This window comes from Hemitrygon akajei, chromosome 19, assembly GCF_048418815.1.
Source record: "Hemitrygon akajei chromosome 19, sHemAka1.3, whole genome shotgun sequence".
NCBI lineage: Eukaryota > Metazoa > Chordata > Chondrichthyes > Myliobatiformes > Dasyatidae > Hemitrygon > Hemitrygon akajei.
This window is the reverse complement of record NC_133142.1, coordinates 23657349-23682474: the sequence shown is the minus strand read 5'-3', so window position 1 is coordinate 23682474 and position 25126 is coordinate 23657349. Positions and strand designations below refer to the sequence as shown.

The 25126-nt window shown below is 38.8% G+C and overlaps 2 protein-coding genes across 11 annotated transcripts in view; one reads left to right on the top strand and one right to left on the bottom strand.

Moving 5' to 3' along the window:
* Positions 1 to 19170, top strand: part of LOC140741827 (uncharacterized) — a 39063-nt gene extending 19893 nt beyond the window's left edge. For 2 of the 3 annotated variants that reach the window (XM_073072267.1, XM_073072268.1), the window contains exons 2-9: positions 1462 to 1907; positions 3528 to 3634; positions 6152 to 6232; positions 8506 to 8625; positions 12783 to 12848; positions 13488 to 13591; positions 15527 to 15685; positions 18778 to 19170. In XM_073072267.1, coding sequence (XP_072928368.1) covers positions 1622 to 1907; positions 3528 to 3634; positions 6152 to 6232; positions 8506 to 8625; positions 12783 to 12848; positions 13488 to 13591; positions 15527 to 15685; positions 18778 to 19150 — 1296 coding nt within the window. In that variant the 5' untranslated portion in view covers positions 1462 to 1621 and the 3' untranslated portion in view covers positions 19151 to 19170. The remainder of the gene's footprint in view (positions 1 to 1461; positions 1908 to 3527; positions 3635 to 6151; positions 6233 to 8505; positions 8626 to 12782; positions 12849 to 13487; positions 13592 to 15526; positions 15686 to 18777) is intronic. The other variant, XM_073072269.1, reaches the window with a different exon arrangement.
* Positions 19171 to 22779: 3609 nt separating this feature from the next.
* slmapa (sarcolemma associated protein a) overlaps positions 22780 to 25126 on the bottom strand; it is a 194140-nt gene continuing 191793 nt past the window's right edge. For all 8 annotated transcript variants that reach the window (XM_073072257.1, XM_073072262.1, XM_073072259.1 and 5 more), the window contains one exon: positions 22780 to 24521. In XM_073072257.1, the coding sequence (XP_072928358.1) occupies positions 24429 to 24521 (93 nt within the window). In that variant the 3' untranslated portion in view covers positions 22780 to 24428. The remainder of the gene's footprint in view (positions 24522 to 25126) is intronic.

Sequence of the window (25126 nt, the reverse complement as noted above, 5' to 3'; positions counted from 1 at the left end):
TGACCAGAATTGAGCACAGTACTCCAAATGGGGTCTGACCAGGGTCCTATATACCTGCAACATTATCTCTCGGCTTCTAAATTCAATTCCACGAATGATGAAGGCCAATGCACTGTACGGCTTAACCACAGAGTCAACCTGCGCAGCAGCTTTGAGTGTCCTATGGACTCGGACCTCAAGATCCCTCTGATCCTCCACACTGCCAAGAGTCTTACCATTAATGCTATATTCTGCTATTATATTTGACCTACCAAAATGAACCACCTCACACTTATCTGTTTCTAACTTCCACCCACAGAGACTCAGTAGACAATCCCTCCGTGACTTCTTCCTTTTCCGCAGCCGTGACACTATCTCTGATCAGCAGTGCCATGCCCCCACCTCTTTTGCCTCCCACATCTGAAACCCAGCACTTGGAAGTAACCATTCCTGTCCCTGAGCCATCCAAGTCTCTGTAATGGCCACAGCATCAGCTCCAAGTACTGATCCACGTTCTAAGCTCATCCGCTTTGCCATAATACTCTTCGCATTAAAATAGACACATCTCAAACCATCGGACTGAGCGCGTCCCTTCTCTATCACCTGCCTATCCTCCCTTTCGCTCTGTCTGCAAGCTTTCTGTATTTGTGAGCTAACCTCCTCTTCTCCAGTCTCTTCAGTTCAGTTCCCACCCCCCAGCAACTCTCCCCAGTAGCTTTAGCAAACCTGCCTGCCAGGATATTGGTCCCCCTGGGATTCAAGTGCAGCCCGTCCTTTTTGTACAGGTCACACCTGCCCCAAAAGAGGACCCAGTGATCCAGAAATCTGAATCCCTGCCCCCTGCTCCAATCCCTCAGCCACGTATTTATCCTCCACCTCATTCTATTCCTATACTCACTGTCACATGGCACAGGCAGTAATCCCGAGATTACTACCTTTGTGGTCCTGCTTCTCAACTTCCTTCCTAACTCCCTGTAGTCTGTTTTTAGGACCTCTTCCCGTTTCCTGCCCATGTTATTGGTACCAATGTGTACCACGACCTCTGGCTCTTCACCTTCCCACTTCAGGATATCATGGATGCAATCAGAAACATCCCGGACCCTGGCACCTGGGAGGCAAGCTACCAACCGTGTTTTTTCCCTGTGTCCACCCGTCTGACCCTATAGTTTTATAGTTTCTATAGTTTTCTTTTTGCTTTTCAAGAGGTTATTGAGCAGATTTTGACAAATGCACCCAGCGTATTATGGACAAAAACTTAAGTTATTCCGGTGAGTTTAATTTTTAGCCACTGTGTGAAACCTCTTTAAGACATCTCACTGGTGAGTCAGGCATTGAAGGCATTCAAACCAAGGTTCCAGCAGAGCATGTCAGAGAAAAACTTTTTCTAAATAATCTTCCATTTGATATTGTAGCATTTGTTCCTAGGTTGTCTATCTGCAGATATCATGCATGCTTTATTGAATTAGTTTGTTTTCTTTCCAGGTTTCTTTCAATTGTTTGTGCCAGTTTGAAGATGCCACAATCTTGATACAAGAAATCATGTGAACAACCTTCATTTGACCAAGACATAAGGTTTTGACTGAAAACTGTCTGCCAGAAACCATTTTCACATGAAGTACTGATAATCATTTGAAGAACTCTCATGATGTTTGTCACTAGTTTCCAGTTCCCTAGCTCAATTTGCCCAAGCAACACTAACGAAGAGGAAGGAAGCAGAACCAGGCAGTCATCGGTCTACGGGCCATCCAGAATTGAGAAAGTGCAGCGGAGGGCACAGAGAAGGAAAAATATATCAGCTGAGGATCTCAAACGTGAAGTAATTGCTGACCGGCTGAAGTGCCCTCTAATCTTCATGGCTCCTGTGATGCTGATACTTCTGTTGCTTTTCGTTTTATTTGGAATTTATATATTAAAGCCCTTTTATAAAGGTAAGACTGCAGACATTTTTTTATAATTAAAAATGGAAGTTGTATGCCACCAAATGTAATGCAATGGTTCAATTTAATATCAGAGCACGTACACAGCATACAACGTGAAGTAGATGTTCATAATGGTTTGCAATAGAGCAAGGATTTCAGCAGAGGTAAAACCTGATTGTTTGGGTAATTGTAAAATTACCTCAGGATTTCATTTTTTTTTTCACAGAAACTTACCTTGTGCTAAAGATGTTTCTTGTTCAAAGAAGCTATCTTTAAGCAAGGGCCTTAAAGGGTAGTGATGCAGTACTTTAGCAATGGGATTTCAGTACTGAGGGAGCTGAAGTAAAAAATGTGGCAAAGGCAGTGAGGAACCAGCAAGTTTGTAAAAGGACGTAATTGGAGGAATTGGCACAGTAACGGTGAAGAGGAAGCTATTTATAATGTCAGCTGGCACAAGGTAGGAGAGGATGCTGGCTGTCACATGGCTCATTAAGAGAAAAATCTGGGAGATGGATGGTAATTGAGCGATTATATTTGATTCAAGGGCGATACGGAGTGAAGGTTCTGATCACATTAATGCCTCATTAGTGCTTTACATTAATCCAACCTGATTAAATGATGGCGGTGACTAAGACAGCAATGTTCCGGATCCGCTTGGTTACGTTTCATTTAAGGGATGGCACGGAGGTCAGACTGAAAGGACAAGGGGATTTGAAAGGATAAGGCGTGACCTGCTTCCGAGGATAAATGTGGAAGGGGTTCCTGATTGGGAAGAGCACTGGAGATGGTCAAGAAAAAAGAGAGAATGGAAAACAGGGAGAAAGTATTGGAGAATAGGGACGGGGACTAAACTACTATATGGGGGTAGCAGCTATATGGGAGGTCACCAAATGGTAACCTGTTCTGTCTTGAGATTACCAGTGCCCTGAATTAAGAGGTTTCTTCACGTTTGATCCCAGTTTTACAGTGGAAGCCAGGCTCCCAGTAAAGTGCAGGGCCTTTCTCAATGCAAGTGGCCGCTTGTGGTAACACAAAGGGTTTTGACAACATTGAAAACAGTCACCAAGTTCACCAGATGTCAAACCTGCGTAAATTAAATGTTTGTGAATGTCCTTGACATGAACAAACATTCACAACTAATCAGGATCTGTCAAAAGTGGAACAGCATTTTTGAAAAGAATGAATTAAAAATTATAAATTAAGGGAGTTGTGCAAATATACAGCAACAAACACTACATTACATCACAGTAAGTAATCTATCTTAATTAAATCAGATAAAAGCTTCACATGCCTTTCTTCCATTGATTTCACTGGGCTTGAGCAGGTTTAACCTGGCAGCATTTCAGTGACAGAACTGCCAGTCTGAGTGCTGAGAAATCTGTGGAAATGGGCACTGCCCTTTCGGGGTCCAGAGAGTGCACACGTCCAACAGCCTGTACCCATTCAACAGGAGGATGTGCTGTAACCTCCAATTGGGAATTGTCCAATCCTGGGCCACCCTGCCAGCAAACCAGTCACGGAAGATTTACTTTAAATCTTAACGTGCCGTCCTTCTGCTGGAAAAAATGTCTTGCGATAAGACGACGAATATGCTGTGGCTTAACAATCTTTATTTATTCTCAACATCAGTTTTAAATTTCACTGCTGGAAATTGTACTGTGCTTGAAATCGGGATGAAGCCCCAAGGCAGCTGCAGCTCTGACGGGGACAGATTTTCTCCTTGTGTCCAGATCAAGGTAAGAGTAACAAGTCCCAATTGAAACTCAGTACAGCTTTACATAGACCTGAAGTTGAATGTTTATACTGAAGTATTTAACAGTGCCTTTTAACCATGCCATTTTATTCTTACTGAAATAGAAAATAGTTCAATATAGAAGAAAGATGAGAAGAATAAAGAGAGTCCACATTACTTGGATGGTTGAATTCTGGTTGGGGTCATGCAACAAGGAAATTTTAATAATGATATACACCTTTTCATTAAAAGCTACTCCACAGGTTAGGATGGCCATGAAAGTAAAACAAATTCAAGTTCTAGCATTTATTTCATAGGGACAAAGTTGAAAAGTAAGGAAGGTCTGCTAAACTTTTATCAAACATTGGTTAAACCACACTTAGTAATGCATACAATTCTGATTGTCATCATAGAGTAAGGTATTACAAATGGTGTAGAGTCTACAGGGGTAACACCAGAAATGCAAGGATATCATGAAAGGATGAACACTTTTGAGAAAAGAAGACTGAAATATTGATTTAATGGAAGTGGCGCAGAGAGAATATGCCTGCTGTGAAGAAGAGCATAACCATTGGCTAACAAGTTCAACAACCACCAGGAAATTCAAGAAGGATTTCACAGCAACATGTTTACCCAGAGGGTGGTGAGAATGTAGAATTTGTTACCACAAAAAGAGGCTGAAGTAAATAGAATGGATATTTAAGGGGACTTTGGATATGTATAAGGGAGATGGGAAAGATCTAGATGAGGACAGATGGATGGATGTTTCGTTATAAACATTGGCATGTCTTGCTTTCATGCCATTTGTGCTGTATGACTGTAGAAGTACCGACATACAAGAAGAGGGTATACATTCTACTCAATTAATGTTTAACAGTATTAAAACACAAAATCTGACTTCAATTATGCAGAAAATATTGGAATCCCTTAAGGCTGTGGTAAAAAACACTTAAAAACTAATACGGTAACAGGATCAATGTCAATATGGATTTATGAAAGGGAAATCATGCTTGAAAATCGGCTGGAATTATTTTGAGATTGTAATATCTGAATTGATGAACCAGTTGATCCTAAGAACGTTTTAAGATGCTATCTGAGTTTATCAAGCAAAATTATGGCACATTTTTAAAGGATGATATACTGGCATGTTATTAACAGACAGAAAAGACAGAAGTAAAAAGCATACTGTGTTTTAGAATGGGAGACTATGACTGGTGTTGTGTCGGTTGGATTGGTGCTGGTCCCCTACAATCTACATCAGAAACTTTATGTGAAGATCAAGTGTAAGATCAAAGTTTTGCCGATGTTAGAAGGCAAAGTAGCAGGCTGGGTTGTGAGACAAACTTAGTGGTGTTTCAAGGAGGTACTGACAGGAAAAGATATAATTTGGAAAAATATGAAGTCATCCTTTCTGGTAGGGCAGGAGAATAGGGATGAGTGGGATAATAAATCAGCCATGACAGAATGGCAGAGTTGCCTCGATGGGCTGAATGACCAGGCTTTGCTCCTATGTCTTATAGTCTTATGGAAAAATAGATTGCTGGAGTATATTTTCTTAATTGACACGGATTGAAAGGTGTTTGTGTTTAGAGGGATCTAGCTAGCCTTGTGCATTGAGAGTTATTTACAGCAAGCTTCTGGAAATCCAGTCTTCATTGGAAGAGATTTTGAATATAAGGGTGGAGACATCTTGCTCCAATTATATAGGGATATAGCGAGGTGCTCCTGAAAAATTGGATACAGCTTGGTTCTCCATACTGGTGTGAAGGGAATGCAGCAAAGCTTGCTTTGTGGGATGGTGGGTTTACCCTGCAAGCAGCTTGTGCCCGCTCTCCCTTGAGATGATCTCAGGGAACAGGTAAAATTCTAATGGGGAGATGTGCAGTTGATGTCTCACCTTGATGGGGCATCTCACAGTAAAAGGACTGCAAGGAGAATTCTTCAAGAGAATATTCAATCTTTGGAACTTTCTGACCAAGGTAGCTGAGGGTGGCTCAAGGCAAAACAAAAATGGTAGATTTTTAGATATTACAGGATTAGTATAGTGAAGTCAGGGCACTGAGCAAAAGCTCAGCCATGATCTTTGTAAACAGCAGAACGCGCACAGGGGCCCAAATTTCAAATCCTGCTGGTGTTTCTCACGTTAAGTTAAAGAAAGTAGTGACTTCATTCAGAGAAGAAACAATGTGACCCTACTGCCTGGATAGTTCTCTGTAAAGCAAAATTAAATCTATTTGGTCAGCAGGAAGCCAGTCAGGGCATTATTTGAAATAGCTTAAATGCCACTGCTCAAAGCTAACTAATTTGGGGAGTTAAAATAGCTCCTGTAATTGAAGAAAGCATTTATTCCAGTAAACTAAGGCTATACCAATGTGTGTTTTAGAAGAAAACACATCGATGATTAAACAGCTCATTTGTTTTCTCTGAATCAGAGCACAACTGCATTTCTGGGAAATGTAGAAAGGAAAGATTCTGAAAGATATTTTTTCCTATTTAACTGGAAGTTTTTTGCTGTTGCTAGGTTACCATTCAGCTGTCTGATGGTTCAAGGGGAAGTGCTGTGATAATGGAGAATGAACAAGCTTTGGTGAATTGTCAGCAGGTAGGAAGAACAAAGGAATAATCTTCTCAGCACTGCTCAAAGGAATATGAAAACAATGGAAATAGAAGCACCTACTGTAAGTTCTTCGCAGCTTGAAGTTCTGTCAGTAGTGTGGTAGAAAAAAACGTCCCAAATGTAGTCCAACTTTAGTATTAACTCCTAACCAGATTCTACAGTCAGTAAGTTTACAGCCTATTAGCCACATAAAGTTCCTTGTGTCACTGGAAGTTTCTGCCTGGGGCGAAGAACAAAACCACAAGGCAACTGGTTCAGAGGGCTGGTGCGCAGCAGGATGCAAAACCTGATTTCAATTATCAATCTCAAAGTGAACAGAAAATTCATATTCATAGGGTTACATTGCAGCAGATCTCAGAATAAATTGTTTCATCCTCAGCATGATCCTATAAATGGTTCTCGTGCTGAATTTCAAAAACTATTTAAAGATTAGTAGTTAATTTATTAAAATGTTTAAATGACTAAAATAGTGATATCTTTAAGTACAAATCCCAGCCATTCAGCCAAATACCTAGATCTGTCTAAACAGTAAGTGAGAAAATGTGGAAGTATGCTAAATCTAAGATAAAGACTTATTTCATTCAAATAGTTAAAAGGATCAATCTATTCTCGTGTGGTATATAAAGACTTCCACATTGTTAACAACTGTGTTAAAGGCCAAGCAAGGGGAAATAAGAACGCGAGGAAATGGGGATGGAGTCAGTGATGTCGGGGGTTAAAAGTCATAGGTCAGTTTCTGGAATGATGTGGCCGAACCATTTTTAAAGTGGATGCAAAAATAACTGTTGAAGAGAAAGTCTTGCATGGCACCAATCCAGGCCCAGTAATATGCAGGATCAAAATCTGCCCGATTATTCCTGAGCAAAGAGAAAATCTCCTGTAGCTGAGTTTTGTACTGAGGTTTGAAACTGGGCAGGAAGAAAATTAATCAGGTCCTAGACATACTGAAAGTTGATTAAAAGAAATAACTGCTAGTTTTAAACACCAAAAAACTGGACGAAGAAGCATATAGCGGGTGGGCTAGGGAGATGGACAGAAACACACCATTTAGTGGCGTGAGGTTGAGAATTATCATATGATGGGCTAAGAGGTATGTGCCTTTAAGGAACAATAGCAGATTACTCACTGTAAGTAGGTACAAAACTGTGCTGGTGAACAGTTATAACACAGGAAGGAAGATTAACAGAATAACAGGCTGGTTGCAGTGCGAAAGGAGCCTATTTAACTCACCAAGTCTACAATGGCTCGCTGGCAGACAGCTGGGTGGACCCACCTTCACACCCCAATTTTGTGCTGTTTTGCACATTTTTTGCTCTCTAATTTCCTTCTTAAAGCCACAAAGTGCATCATTGTGCAAGCTGTGTAATTCCAGATTCCAGCCACTGCCTTGAAACGTCTTACCTGGTTTCTCCGTTAATTCCCTTCTCCTTTATTCTGTACCCGTGACTTGTCGCTCTCAACCTTTCCACGTTGGGAACAGCTTCCTACCACCCACTATCCCAAGACCTCTCCACATTTTATACACTTCTATTAGATCTTCCTTCAACCTTCTCTTCTCAATGGGAACAGCCCTAGACTGTCCGAAGAGCAGAAAAATTATGTTAAATGGAGAAGGTGAAGGATGCAATGATTACAAAGGATGTGTTTTTTCACAATGGAAACATTGTTAAGATAATTGCTTTTTCCATGGTAGGAGAATGGCAAGGAGCAAGTCCACTTCAAAATAAGAAAAGTAGTTCCAAGTTACAATGTTGGGAAGAGCGGATTGAAGGCAGAGTTTAACATTTCTCAGACAATGTTTGCAGCGTAGTGGTGGGAAAATGTTTGTATATTTTTGGAGACACTGTTAAAGAGCCGAGAAATGTTAAGTGTGGTTGGGTCTTAAATGGAAACTCAGACAGTGGGCGTGCCAGTAAGGTTGTGGGGGTAGATAGGGCAGGGCTGCGGGTTGCAGTCTAAGATTGGCCTTTAGGGGAAAGTGGGCCACAGACTATATATAGGGAGCAGGATGGGGAAGGCTGGGTGGGGAGGGGTGAAGGGGCACACGTCTGAAGCTGTCTGTGGCAGGGAGAGGCCACGGGTCTCAGATTGGAGGAAAATAGTTCTCAAGTATTATAAGAATAAGGCAAATTGTAAAGGGTGTGTTCAAAGAATCTCCTCCAGTATTTTGGGAAGGAATTATTGAAAAGGAACTGTAAAATGTAGATAATTGCTGATAGTAATAATTAGAGTCTAAATGAGCAATTTTATTCCTGTAGTGCTCTTTTACTTTTGGTCGTCATGGTGTTTTTGCTGATCGATTACTGGACTGTCAGGGCTGGCGAGAAGACTACGATAGGCTTGCTTGTGTAACAAATTATCGTCACCAATTTGGCCAGGTAATGTCTGTCCAAATGATCCTCATGAAAGGACTCTAAAGTAGACTTGAATGTAATTTCTTACTGTGATTTGTGTATGATTGACATTTTACAACATTCAGTTCTGTTTTATATCTGTTTTTGTGTCTCCGTTGAGAATATAACTAAAAGTATGGGGCAAGAACTCGCAGTCAAGCAGTGAGCCATCACAGACTTACAGACGATGGTTGCAATCAACTCTTACTGTCCCCCCCCCAACAGAAACTTGTAGAGAGATGCCATGACAACAGTGCACCCACAATGGAAGGGTAAAGGACGTTTTGGTACGCAAATTCATTCACGAGAAGCAGCTTCACTTGCAGAACCATCGAGAAAGCTTTGACAGTTGGTTAAGCCTCACCTCATCAAAACTGCAAAAGATGGAACGTTTCAAATAAAACGGTTAGAAACAACTGAAACTATTAAAATATAAAACAGACCAAAAGCACGGAGGACAAACTTACACGTCACCACAAATAATTAAAAATCTTGAAAATCTTCCCTCAGATCCTCTCATTGAAATCTGTAATGAAGTTGTATCTATGCCAGTTGCGATTTAGCTCGGGTTGTTTGACAAGATTCCCCAGTGCAAATGGTGAGGAATTCCCACAAATGTGTTTCCATGCTGGACTTTGTCATGTCCAATTTTAGAGTGCATCTGTAAAAAGCATTGCAAACGCTCCCAAGTTACTGCTATTTTCAAGTGGAACCTTTGGCATGTTCCCAGATACGTGAAGATACATCCATGTAAAATCCAGGGCAAGGTCTCGTTTAATTTTTTTCTGTTACCATCTCATTATTCTACCTTGTTCTTGCTTGTAGACACTTTGGACTGGAAGTTCATCCTCAGTCAATGCATGTGTATGCTTGCACATGCTGAATTCTGCTCCTGAAATTTAATTCTATTGACTTCAAATGGAAACAATTTTCACAAGTAGTCTTTAAAGTGTACAAGCTACTGCATCAACTATTGCCTGACCACTAGGTAGAAGTTCTGCCTTTTCATTGTTGTGATATGGTGGTGTGAGTGCTGCACCCTGTGGTAGCCCTTCTCCCTGTGCAATTTTGGCGGAAGGCTTGCTGGCTGTAGAGATATCACAGTTAACCCTGAGTTAGTCCCTATCAAAATGTACACACACTCGCATCAAACTCTTTTGTGATGGTGGGAAACTGTCCATTTACTTGTGCCTCTCAGTACAGTAATAGTAACACCCATGTGTTCCTGTTGAACTTATACAAACTAGGCAAATTCTAAATATTTGTAACTGAGTGAACGAGCTGAGGCTTTGCTGGGGGCTCTGTGATGTGATGTGATTTTCACATCAATATCAATGAGGCTGGATAAATATATCTTCCATCTTGCAGCTTTGAATTACCCGACATATGTGATATTTTCACCCATGTGCATTGCTTTTTTTTCACTTTATTTCTCAAATAAATCAACTTCATGGATTGAAAAACCGATTCATGCATGAAGTGTTTCGGGGTCATTAAGCACAGATACAGGTAAGTGGCTGTTCAGACTCACTGCATCTGTTTGAAAGAGCAGTCCAGTTCAAGTTATAGAACGTAAACTTTACAGCACGGTACAGTTCCTTCGGCCTACAATCTTGTGTTGACCTTTTAACCTACTCTGAGATCAATCTAACCTTTCCCTCCTACATAACCCTCCGTTTTAATAGAAACATATACCCTCAAAGTCCTATGAATTGCTTTTCTTCAATTACTTACCAATGCCTCTTTGACTCTGGTCGTGCTGATCTATTTAGCAGTTTATGTCCACATGCTATATAAAAAGAAAATCCCCATGACTCCCTTGGTTCTGCACCGGTCTCCTTACCCCGTGTCCTCAAGGTCTTAATGCATTGACCAATGCAAACTCCAGGCAACTACCATTTGTGGTGTAAGAAACATTAACTTGCATCTCCTTCACTTTAAAGCTGTGTGCTCTGGTATTTGACATTTTGAACCTAAAAACCAGATTTTCACTATCTACCCTACCTGTAAATACGAGAGTCTGCAGGTGCTGGAAATCCAGAGTTCTGGAGGAACTCTGCAGGTCAGACAGCATCTGTGGAAAGGAATAAATAGTTGACATCGTGGGCCAAAACCCTACATCAAGGCACTATGTCTACCCTACCCATGCTTCACATAAAGTGATATACTTCTATCAGTTCACTCCCCCGCCTCTGATACTCTAACAAAAACAATCCAAGCTAAGATAGAACATGGAGCAGTACCAGAATAAGTAATATGTGGCATACTATTGTAGCGGTTAGCACAAGGCTTTACAGTACAGTTCAATTCATCAAGCTGCCTGTAAGGAATTTGTATGTTCACCCTGTGACCACATGGGTTTCATCCAGGTGCTCCAGTTTCTGCTCCCTCAGCCCAAAGACGTACCGGTTGGTCAGTCAATTGGTCTTTGTAAATTGTCCTGTGGTTAGGCTAGGGTTAAAATGAGGGTTGCTAGGCGGCGAGGCTCAAAGGGCTGACTCTGCACTGTACCCCAACAAACAAAGAATCAAATAAATAAAAATACTTAAGTTCATGTAAATAACATTCACTGCCACTTTCTCAAAAACTCGAAATCAAGTTTGTGAGACAGGACCTCCCCCACATAAAGCCGTGCTGATGATCCCTGGTGTCCATGCTTTTCCAAATGTGAATAAACTCTGTTCCTAAGAATCTTCTCCAATAACTTCACTATGACTGACATCACTTGGCTCACCAATCTGTAGTTTCCTGACTTTATGCCTTTCTCAAAGGAACAACATTGGCTATTCTTCATTCTTTTGGGATCTCTCCAGTGGCTAAAGAGGATTCAAAGATCGCTGTCAAGGCTCCAGCAATCTTTTCCATTGTCTCCCTCCCTTGGTATCCTGGGATAGATTCATTCAAGTTCTATGGACTTATCTATATTTTAAATATTTTTCATAGAACATAGAATAGTACAGTACTGGCCCTTCAGCCCACAATGTTGTGCTGACCTTTAAACCCTGCCTCCCATATATCCCCCCCACCTTAAATTTCTCCATATACCTGTCTAGTAGTCTCTTAAATTTCACTAGTGTATCTGCCTCCACCACAGACTCAGGCAGTGTATTCCATGCACTAACCACTCTCTGAGTAAAAAAACCTTCCTCTAATATCCCCCTTGAACTTCCCACTCCTTACCTTAAAGCCATGTCCTCTTGTATTGAGCAGTGGTGCCCTGGGGAAGAGGAGCTGGCTCTCCACTCTATCTATTCCTCTTTTCAAGACACTTAACTCTTATTTTTTAACATTAACATACCCCTCCCTGTTCGTACCATCACCCATGGCCTTCTCCTTGGTGAATACCTATGTATTCATTTAGATCCTTATCCATCTACTTTCTCCACCTCCATGTCTAGAATTCCCCTATTTTCCAAGTGGCTATTCACTTTGCCAGAATTATTGTTTCCGGCAATCATCTCACCTCAAATCGGACTAACTAAATTGTTGCTGCTAGTTTTACCTTTACAACTTGTTTTGAGAAAAGTTGATAGCATTTGCATTTCCCCGAGCCTCTGGTACTAACTCCATGTCACAGGAAGACCGGAAACCTCTAGCAATTATCTCTGGAATTTCTTGCCCATATTGACTTGGATACATGCCAAGAGGACCTCTGGCATTTGGTGGAGCCATATTTTCTGGTGCTTCCTTTTCTTAAATGAACTATTTGCCTATCTAGTACTTCTACCTTTATGGCAACTTCAGCCGAATTGTCTTCCTTGGTTAGGACGAATGCAAAGTGCTTACTTAGTACCTCTCTGTGAAAAGATTTCCTATGAGGTCCCTAATCAACCACTCTCCCCCTTTTATTACTTGTTTACGATTTGCCTCCTCATAAAAGGCATTTGTTTCATTCCATTTCACCTTAGTGAGCAAGTTTAAATTTGGCCTATCACCATTTTAATATATTTTTAAATAAATTACTATAACTCCTTTATTTTCTAAACAATATAAATACAAATACACAAACTTTAAAAAAGTTGATACTATTTAGTGTACAATATGTGATTGATGACCTGAAGTTAAGAGTCTCATTTTGTATTTGATAAGCTGTCACCTCTTAAGAGTTTTTGACTGGTATTACTTGTCCTGTTCCATTTTAGATAAACACCTCCTTTCCATGCTTCTACAATCCCGCAAAGCCACACGAAGTGATCAGGAAAAAGCAGGTAGGCTAGATAGAAACTAATGCATTGAAGCCTTTGTTCAAAATTGCCATTGATCTCAAAACCAACCTCAGAAAAAATTCCTCACATGGATTTTATGTGGTAAAATACAGGAAAATTGCATTGGATTTCATCAGTAATTCTCTTACATGAAAACAGATGTTCGGGAAATACAACAACGTTGTATAGGAAGCCAAGGGCATAAATACTTTTATTGCTATGCAAGCATAGAGTCTGTGGCCAAGGACACAGTAAAACAATAGAGGGAAAACACATAGGAAATGATGTAAGAACGAAAGGAAATTTATATTGGCAATGGGCTCAAAACCACAATGTGCAAGCTTTCAATATAAAATCTATTGACAGCCCATCAATATGAACATTGGACATGTGTATGTAACTGCAATTGGACTGGCAAGAGCTTGTGTTTATAGGTCTCAAAAAGAATATTTCACAGGAGAAAATGGATGGAAATCTGTAAATAGCGGATTACAACACACACACATTCCTACTTACACAAATAAAACTAAAAGCTCTGGTAAAAGTGCTGGAATGTTAAATAATTGTGAACAAATGTTATTAATTAATTTCCCTCTAGATTTCTTTCTTGGTGTTATATCATTGACAATATAAATCTTACAGCTGACATGGGGCATAGCGGTGAACTCCATATTGTGGCCTTTTCTGTGCTTATTGGGATATGGAGCTGCAGGTGGATTTGTTCTCTTTGACTGCAACAAAAGAAGGTAAAGACATTAATTCTTAGGTCATCAGACATTGTTTCAGAGCATTAGTTGTATCTAAGGGGGCTTGTAAGAAAGTTCAGAAGTTGAACTTGTTTTGAGTCTATGAAGACAAGGTGTTCATGGCATCATAAATAGCTACCCCTAGTGGTGTTTGACTATCGATGCATTCTCTGGTTAGACGAGTAAGAGCCGAGAATTTTTACAGGACAGGGCAGCAACATAATTTAGGTCTTGCATGTTTAGTTATTTAAATTACTACTAAGTTTACCGATGATAAATTCAGAATAACAATCTGTGTTGGAAACTGTTCTTCTAATCAAACTGCTGTCTGTGAGCTAGTAAATTGAACTTTGTAGTTCAGTAAGATGCAGAAGAGCCACCAGCACTCTGCGCACACCTCATTACAGGGAATATTTTTGTTTTAGTTTATCCTACACCAGGACAATCGGTAAGATCTTTTTTCCCCCCTTGGATAGTTCACCAAACATTCTTCACCCACCACCTTGAGCTCACCTTTGAAGTCCAAACTTAAAGTTAGCCTGCCTTTCTGCAAAACATGCCCTGCTCTCATTCTCTTGTGTCTTTTCCTATTATACTATCACATAGATGACCTTGTCAGTACACTTGGAGAACTTCATTCCATTGTCTGGAATCTACCAATTCTGTATCTTTCAAATATATTGTCTTATTTCAACTTGTCAAGTGGATTATTCATACCCACATTCCTTGTTCTTTTCCTCCCACTCTATTATTAGCAGCAGATGTAATGTATTTGTTATCGGAGGTCTGCCCTCACAAAGTGAAACTGAGAACTCAAACTTCCAGCCCTCTCTTCACAGAAACATTCTTCTCTACACCTTTTGGGTGCCCAAAGTCCATATTTACCAGATTATCTTTCAATCTGACCATCTCCCCTAATTCCTCCATGGACTCTTTCTTGTGTGACACCTTCATTCTCTGCCATTCCACTTACTACTTCTATGGAATCTTGCTGTGCAAAGAGGAAATTCAACATTTGGCCATCCCCTTTGACCACACTAATATCAAGAGTTCAAAGTATTCTACTGGATGAGACAAAGTATTTCTTCAGATTCAGAATCGGATTTAATATCAGTGGCATACGTTTTGAAATTTGTTGCTTTGCGACAGCAGTACATTGCAATATGTAATGATAAAATACAAAAAGTATATTAAAAAAATTGAACAATTAGTTCAAAAAGAGGAAAAATACTGAAGTAGTGTTCATGGGCTCATTGTCCATTCAGAAATCTGATGGTGAAGGGGAAGAAGCTGTTCCTGAAACATTGAGTGTCTTCAGAAACCTGTTTCTCCTCCTCAATGGTAACAATGAGAAAAGGGCATATCCTTGAGTGCTGGGGTCCTTAATGATGAATGCCTCCTATTTTTGGAGCCGGGGAGGCTAGTGCCCATGTTTACAACTTTGTGCTGTTTTTTACGATCCTGAGCAGAGGCCCCTCCATACCAGATGGTGTTAGAATCCAGCCAGTTAGAATGCTCTCCAAGGTACATCTGTAGAAATTTGAGTTTAAACTAATATAGCATTTCCTCTATTCTGAGATGGAACACTGATGCGATCAACTTTGCTCTGCACAAGATGAGAATTTGCATATCACACTCCCACTCCTTTGTTCCAATTTTAATATTGACTGTTCCAAACAGAAGCATCACTTGAATTGTCAATTCATCTCTCAATAGATGCCAACTGTTTTCTCATATCTTCAAAAGTATCAGTTTTTAAAGTGTTTATTATTCTTATACAATGTAAAACAGTGCTTTGTTTATAGAAAGAGGGAATTGTGATTGTATTTACATAGCACACCAAAATAATATCTGCTCATTAACCAGAAAATGAGTGTTTTTGAATGTAGACTGCATCGTTGTTTTCTACTAAAGACTCTTTTTCCTCTTCCTTAGAAAGTTGAATGCTCTCTTGGAGGAACAGAATGCCAAATCGGAAAGGGAAAAGACGCCAATAGAAATACGTAGGAGAAGAAGCAAAATAGCATGTCGCCATGGCAACCAGCATATTTCTCATTTTTCTAATTATCCAACAATGATCAATGGCTCCCTTAGGTTAGTCTTTCGATAAATGAGGGTGCAAAATATGTTTTCCCTCATTATTCTTTTTTTTTACAGACCACACACTATCTAAAAGTATTAGCCAAAACCTGAGACTTTTCATTCCCAGATGAAAGTACTCTACATGAAGTAAATAGTAAAAATGTTATCTAGTGGAGCTTTAACTTGAATTGGCTGAGAGGTCTTTAATTTTCAGTTTTTCTGAAATACTTCTCAACTTACTGTTTTGTTAGCTGTTTTGTTTTGAAGCAACATCTTATTTGCACCCAATTACATATCTTATGTGGACATCATTTACACTTCTGATTTTTCACGGTTGAAGTCTTGTTTTTCTTAATCTTTCAAATAAGGCACAGTTTTGTATGTTTAAGGAAATAGGGATCACTGACTTGGCCACTGTTTATTTTCTACTCCGAGATATATTAGCTACTCCAGACACAGAATTTGTATACTATCTTGACTTGACCAAATGTACATACATATCCATTTCGGTGCTGCTTTGGTAATGTATTGTGTATTTATTTAAATCTATTGCTCATTTTTATGTTGGAAACTGTTTAATGCGTTAATCAGTATTAACAGCTGCTACTGGAATATTCATTGCCCTCTGGACAACATTTCCATCTCTAGTATTACATGATACCTGTACATTGTAGTTGACTTTGTTTCGTCAATCAGAAGTTTCCTGCTACTTATTTTAGGGTTTAAGAATGGCAGTGACATTGGAAGGTTTTAGGTGAAATGCTTTAAAACACAGATAGTCTGAGGAAGGGAGAAAAGAGGAAGCAAGCATGAGAGCATCAGATGGTAAAACTGTGGAGGCATGGAGAGAGGAGGTTGTGGTTTTGTTTCTGAGAATATGTATTTAAAAGATTAAACTCTTAGAGCTTCCAGTTAGGGAAATTTTAATGGATGTTTCAATGACAAACTCTGCTATCTTCATCAGGGCAGATATCTGGTTAGGTTTGGTCCAGTGGTGGTTGGGTGTGCGTGTGCGTGTAGACAGACAAACTGAGCCCTGTTGTCCATCCCTCCTGAGTAGTTAGTCCTCATTCAATCGGGTTTAACTGTCACACCTTGTTTACAACCGAATTCCAGTTCTTATTTGGACTGCAAGACAAAAGAGCAGAATTAGGCCATTCAGCCCATCAAGTGTACTCTGCCATTCCAGTATGGCTGATCCCAGATCCCACTCAACCCCATACACCTGCCTTCTTACCATATCCTTTGATGCTTTGATTGATTAGGAAACTATCAACTTCCACCTAAGTATACTCATGGACTAGGCCTCCACTGCAGTCTGTGGCAGAGCATTCCACAGATTCACCACTCTCTGGCTAAAAACAAATTACTCCTTACCTCCTTTCTAAAAGGTCACCCCTCAATTTTGAGGCTGTGCCCTCTAGTTTTGGATACCCCCACCATAGGAAACATCCTCTCCACATCCATCCTATCTAGTCCTTTCAATTTAGAGCAAGGCCTTCATCTTTGTTAAAATTATTTTTCTCTGGTTTTAGTTCAATGGCTTCCTTCACCAGGTGGTCCCAAATGCCATTGGCGCAGCACAGAAGTTTTGTGGCATCGAAGTCAATCCTATGGCCATGTGAATGCAATATATTTTAATTTAAATATATTAGGATACAGTGGGAACCTGGATATAAAATTGTGGATTTATGATATACAACTTATCAGCAGTTTTGCTACAATTATCAATAGCTTTACTAACATTCATGCAAATAATACCAACTTGATTGCTGTGAATACTACCTGGAAGAAATGTAACTTTAGACTGGCTTTACCAGTTCCTAAATACTCTGTTTTTTGTACATGAGCATTGGCTGTCTTGGAATTTTTTTCTTAGTGAAATACTGAAGATGAGGAAACTAAGTAACCAATAGCTCTCTAAATTATGCAAACTGATTTTTAAAGTAGACACTGTACATAACACAAACCTATGTCCTTTCCAGCAGGTATCGCAGCTGGTTTGATTTCCACAAAATCCCCAAAAACTGTAATTTAACATTTTAAATTGATTATTAGTGACTGTAGACCTTTCTCTACATATTTACAATGTACTTTAGAAAGGATTTTAGGACCTGCAGTAGCCTGCAAGGTCCAGTCTGTCTTGTAAGGTGACACCTCTGCACAAATTAACACAGGAATTCTTACTGCAGCACTACCTAGTCTACAAACCACACCACTAATTACACTTACCATTTAAAATATTTACCAGCACTTTTAAATGGAAGCAAAACATTAGTGGAGAATTCCATAAAGGCTGTTAATAAATGACATTCACCATGAATTAGACTTGCCTCTGCTCATTTATCTGCTGCAAGATTGTGCGCACTGGATTTATTCAAAGTAAATGGTACTGCAATCTGTATGGACTGGACTAGATGTAGCAAAAAATGCAGAAAAAGATGGAAGCACTCATCAGGGCAGACAATAGCTGCAAAAGGAGGAACAGAATCTTTGACTTGAAACATTAAATCTGTTTCTATTTCTGCAGGTGCAGCCTGACGTATTAAGTATTTTTAAAAAAAATTTCAGTCTTTCAGCATGTGCAGCTTTTGCTACCTACACTGTGACCCACAAGTCAGATTGAAGGATTGTTAATTGAACGGAACATTGTTTGAAACAGGAAATGCAAGTGTTAGAATGTTAGATCAGTTACAGAAAAAAGAGGGAAAATGAAATGTAGGATAAGAAAGTAAAAACTGGATATACAAAGAAAAGATAATAGCTTAAGGAATGAGAATCCTCACCTGAATAGTTAATTTTCAGTGAGCTAGAGATGCTTTGGCAATAGTGTAGTGCAATTTTCACGTACGATCATGGAGCACGATTTATCCCAATACTCAGCTGCAGAGTTATAACATGTATTTAAAGTTTATTGTGTTTTATTAAAGTGGTAGGATTAATTTTAGTGTTTCCAAGAATATTGATATTTCAAGAGTATATACCTTGTATTGTAACTTTATATTTAATATACATAACAAATGAGTCATTGATATTGAAATCATTGTTCCAGGTATTTGTTGATGTTTGTATTCCTTAAATATTTTTCTATATCTTTGCAAAAGTTGTACCTGTTTGGATCACGTTTTGGAAGATCAAACTACCTCAACACCGAGAGCTGAAGCATCTCAGAGCCACCCATCAACAGTTTTCTGGACAGAACAGGACCTTTTGAACCTTGAACACATGGATTTAGCTGTAACTGAATATACTCAGCGAAGGCCCCCATCCACCTACTCCAATGTTTTTGTGCCACAGGAAGGAGAAGAGGTTGTTGACAGTGAAACAGAATGGAACGCACTTTGTGAGAATATGGATTTTGGAATATCTGAACAAGAAATAGAGCATTATTTTAACAGTATTTCGAGAAGACATCACTTTCGTCAGAACATTCTACCATTTCGTCCATTTACAGTCATGAATGAAACCAGGGTGTAAATTAAAACTGAAACATTGAATTTGAAGAGTTAAAATATTTGGATTATATTTTTCCATTGGATATCATATGATATATATTCCATTAGAAATGAACACTAAGATCTGGTAATTATCAAAATTGAATACCAAAGTCTTACATTTAATATAAATCTATTAGCCTTTGTTACATATGCAATCTTAAAAAAGACAGAATCCATTGATGGCTCATCACATACCAGATCACTGTAGAAATTCCCTTGCAGTTATAATTACCAGAGTTGGCACAAATAGTACTTGAGTGAGTCTTCTTAGCAGTTAAATGTTTCAACTGCATTTTACTCCCACACTTCCTTAGCTACTTTAATAGAACAGATATCAAACTGATTGTGAACTGTTTTAGTAGTTTTCTTCCCTCTCACTTTAGGCAGAACAAAAGACAATGCCTCAACTTCCTATGAAGTGGGAAGGTATTGATAAAATGTAAAATGTTTAAACACAGAACATTATTTGTTAATTTAATGTCTCAAGTTAAATTGTAAAACTGTTTCAATGTAGATAGTGACAATTGATTGAAACATTCAATTTCTTAAATGCAAATACTTCATTCCTATCAATGTCAACTTCAGATTATCAGTTTCCAATGCCATTTCAGTACTCCATTCAATGATTTAATGTGGCATGTAAAAGTTTGGGCACCCTGGTTGAAATTTCTGTTACTGTGAGTAGTTAAGTGAGTAGAAGATGAACTGATGTCCAAAAGTCATAAGATTAAATATGAAACATTCTTTTCAACATTTTAAGCAAGATTAGTGTATTATTTTTGTTTTGTACAATTTTAGAGTGGAAAAAAAGGGAAGGAGCACCATGCAAAAGTTTGGGCACCCCAAGAGATTTGAGCTCTCAGATAACTTTTATCAAGGCCTCAAACCTTAACTTAGCTTGTTAGGGCTACAGCTTGTTCACAATCATCGTTAGGAAAGGCCAGGTAATGCAAATTTCCAAGCTTTATAAATACCCTGACTCCTCAAACCTCGTCCCAACAATCAGCAGTCATGGGTTCCTCTAAGCAGCTGCCTAGCACTCTGAAAATTAAATGATGCCCACAAAACAGGAGAAGGGTATAAGAAGATGGCAAAGCATTTTCAGGTAGCCGTTTCCTCAGTTCAGTTCATAACGTGATTAAGAAATGGCAGTTAACAGGAACGGTGGAGGTCAAGTTGAGGTCTGGAAGACCAAGAGAACTGCTCGTAGGATTGCTAGAAAGGAAAATCAAAACCCCCGTTTGACTGCAAAAGACCTTCAGTAAGATTTAGCAGACTGAAGTGGTGGTGCACTGTTCTACTGTGCAGCAACACCTGCACAAATATGACCTCCATGGAAGAAACACCAAAAGAAAACCTTTCCTGTGTCCTCACCACAAAATTCAGTGTCGGAAGTTTGCAAAGGAACATCTGAACATGCCTGATGCATTTTGGAAACAAGTCCTGTGTACTGATGAAGTTAAAATAGAACTTTTTGGCCGCAATGAGCAAAGGTATGTTTGGAGAAAAAAGGGTGCAGAATTTCATGAAAAGACCACCTCTCCAACTGTTAAGCACGGGGGTGGATCGATCATGCTTTGGGCTTGAATTCAATTGCTTCCAGCAAATTTTGGAAGCAAACATCACACAGTCTGTAAAAAAAAAGCTGAAGATGAAAAGAGGATGGCTTCTACAACAGGATAATGATCCTAAACACACCTCAAAATCCACAATGGACTACCTCAAGACGCGCAAGCTGAAGGTTTTGCCCTGGTCCTCGTAGTTCCCCGACCTAAAACATCATCAAAAATCTGTGGATAGACCTCAAAAGAGCAGTGCATGCAAGAGGGCCCAAGAATCTCACAGAAAAAGAAGCCTTTTGCAAGGAAGAATGGGTGAAAATCCCTTAAACAAGAATTGAAAGACTCTTAGCTAGCTACAGAGAGCATTTACAAGCTGTGATACTTGCCAAAGGGGGTGTTACTAAGTACTGACCATGGAGGGTGCCCAAACTTTTGCTTTGGGCCCTTATCCTTTTTTGTTATTTTGAAACTGTAAAAGATGGAAATAAAAAAGTAATCATGCTTAAAATATTAAAAGAAATGTGTCATTTTTAACTTCATGCCTTTTGGAAATCAAGTAATCTTTTACTTGCTCAGCTATTCACAGTAACAGAAATTTTGACTAATGGTGCCCAAACTTTTGCATGCCACTGTTAGTCTGTAGTGTTTTGAGTGCCTGCCTATTCCTTAATAAATAGATCCTCCCTTCTCAGTAATATAGCTTTTATCCATCTCTTCAAATAATGAGATAGTCAATTCTATGGGCAAGTATAATCTTTTGATTGATGTTTTTAAAGGAGTACAAAAGATGAAACATAAATTTTACTTGTATATAGTTTGAGTTCTAAATAGGTTCTCTCTTTTGAGCTGGTTTGGTAGATTTTGAGCCAACACAACACCCAGAAATTGTATCCCATGATACTGTATAATTTCCTTTTCCTTGCTCTCCTCCATGAACTAACAGTCATAGTCAGCATGAAGATGGAAGGTTGCAATTGTTATTGATCCCAGGTCCAATACACAGTTGTAAGAGTTCCTTATGAAGGAGTCCTAAATCTAATTGTTGTATATTGAATCAAAAGCAAAATATTAGAGAGGATAGAAATCTGAAATAAAAACAGAAAATGCTGGAAATATTTAGAAGGTTTGGCAGCATATGTGAAAAGAGAAGAGTCAAATGTTTCTGGTCAATGCTGAACATTTCCACAAAATTCTATTTTTGTTGTTGGATCGATCTACTGATCATCTTCCATGTACTATAAGGTCAGAAGGTGGATGATGCTTGCATAGTGCTTAGCCATCCACGTCCTCATGCAAGAAGACCTACATAACATTTAACCATGGACAGATATGCAACATTTGAAACACACAATTGCAAGCCAGTGACTATCTTTAGGACATCCTACTGATGTTCAATAAGATTATCATGATCAAAATCCCCACAGTTATCATTCTGGATCACCACTAATAAAGGGGCATAGCTGGACCTGATCAACAGATGGGTATGATGAAGCAAAAGACTCAGCACCTTTTTGTTTCCAAAACCTCCCAAAATCAGAAGTCAGAATTATAATACTCCCTTTTTATTTGGTTGAATGAGTCCAGATCAATCAACTTTAAAGAAATATGGTACACTCAGGAAAAAGCAGCCTTCTTGACTGGCAGCAACTCATGGAATAGGCCCTTAGTGTACCAGCTGCGCAACTTACCAAGGCTTCTTTGAATTGTACCTTCTGTTTCTACAACCTCTACCACTTATAAAATCAAGCGCAGAGGAAAAATTACTGTTGCATTTCTCCCCCAAGTCACACATCATCCTGGCTTGAAAATATATCTTCAGTATTTCACCAACTCTGGGTCAAACACATGGAACTCAACTTTACTAGAAGGAATTCAGCATCTATTTCTGAAGGAGAGTTAGGGTTAGGCATTAAGTGCTGTTCTTTATAATAACACTCACATTCTATGCAAGAATACAAGGTAGGCCATTGCATACTGAAAGACATTTTTAACAGCTCTATAAAAATGTACTGTATCTTCACTTAACAATAAATTCAAATGCACAAAGGAGAGCAAACTTTATTTTATTAAATCATGCACATCACATATGTTAGTGCAAATACTTTAATTTGTACTCCAGAAATTCTACTTTACTTTTCAACCTTTTTTACAAAATAGATTTAAAACAATTATTTAACTTTAAAAAATTCATTTCTGCAATTCAGCATATCAGAACAATATTTGCAAACAACCTATGTACAGGAGGTACCAAGAACCACTGGCATGAGTGTGTGTGTGTACATGTATGTGCAGTTGAGGTGGAATACCATAACTTAATAGTAATTTAAACATTTGCTCAGACCAACAACTTTAGAGCAAATTTGCTTGTTTCCACACAGACAAGTGTTTCTTTGCCCCACAACCATTTAAACAAAAGAAATTTCCCAAGATGAAAGGGACAGCTAATAATCCCTACACTCACCCTCAACGTGCTTAAGATAAATTATATAGCAGATTTGTCAACGTTCTTTAAGATCTATTTTTATTGTCGAGTATTTTAAACAAGCTGTATTTTAAAGTGTTCTTTTTCATTTGACTTACTACTGAGTCTTGTACCAATATTTGTAGTTACATTGTACAACTGCACTGACTTTCTGTGGTTGAATTAGTTTTAAAATAAGGCAATATCCAACTGGCTAAGATTCATGAAAAAATTAAGATGATAATCCATTTTTCTCCTGTGACTCGCTTCAAAACAAAGTGCTTGCTGGTGTGACTCCTATAATGAACATATCAGCTGTCAGAAAGACAGCTGAAGGTTCGTCCTGGGAATGTAGTGATTAAGGCAGTAGCATTACACTGCTTTATGATTGCAGATTTGAGTCCCAGTCATGGCTAACATTTGAAGCATAAACCTCACTCCTGTGCATCAGAAATATTTCATTCAACTCTAATACAGATATCCCCATTCCCAAGGAGGACAAACAAACATTTATTCTTTTTTTAAAACTCAGTGATACACAGCTTCCCACCAACTGATGCACAAAGGAGCATGGATGGTGCTGTAGAAGGGTCTGTGGTCCACTTACCTTCACCAGGTTAAACATCAATTATGATGGTAATCAATAATAGAATGCAAGTTACTACTGTTTCTTCACACTTTTTAGTGAACAGGAGATTTAGGAAATGTTGGGATACATCGAAATTCCATGAAAAGCAAGTCTTCCAGGCATTACATTTAATTTTTGAAACTCAACAGGAGTTTAAATAGCATCGCTGATGATTCAAACTTCTCCACCACATAGTAATTTCTCTTTGGGCCTATGTGCATCAGCAGGTGGAATTGTACCACAATGGCTAAAGGAAACAGTAGAACTCAGAAATTAAACCAAATTGAATGCCACATTTCTTTAAATTTTGGTACCAAGAAGCCTTGTTTAGGCCACCACAATTCTTTACATATCCCAAAGAAATCCTTTTTAAAATAATGGAAAACTGCAAATAAAACATTATCTAGAGTAGAATCCAGTCATGATTTTTATTCTCTCTATATACAATTACATTTTGTACAGTTCAAGCAAAGACCCTACTTTTGTACTTTGAAACAGCTGTGTTTTGTTAGAGGTAAAAAGGATGGAAACAGATCTGCTTGCCCCTGTGGTAAAAGAAAGCCAATGCCATTAGGGAGACATTCTGTAGTAGACATATTTTGCAGATTCAGGGCGAGGCCCTATTCAACGCTGGGTATAACACTACCACTGTCACAGCAACCAACACCGCCATCACTGGCATCCACTTGAACAATCCTCCCTGAAAAGAGCAATTGAAACAAATGTCAAGTTTCCCTTTCATGGACCATAATTTTCTGAATGGATAAAGGAGCAGTTTGGGGTAAAACAAGTTTAAGTTCAGTGTAGATGCATATCTCTGACCTTAAGATGTGTGCAAATCACTCTTCATTACCAATTTTTTTCATAAAGTGACTTTGATCATTAGAAACAACATCTTAAATGAAACAATAATTCATAATGCTCAGAGCATGATTACATATTCACATTTTGTAGCTGATCTAAAGACTCATTAGCCAAGATTTACGGAAGTGTCCTATTTTATCCAGTCTATCCTTACAGATACATCCACTGTACTCCACTCTTCCATCTGTATTTCTCCAGCTTTTCTTAAATATTCAGACATGAGATAACTTTATTCATCTGAATGTTTATTAGAAACACATTGAAATATGGACTGATAAATCGAGAAATACTTAAATCAAGTGTTATCCCAATCTGCTGCACCATTACGATCTTTCAGTATAAACACTACAAAACGATTCCATATTTGGCAGATAACAGACATGCTAGACTGGCATTAGTGGCATGTTAGAGCAAAACGTTGGAAAACAGTTAACAAAACAC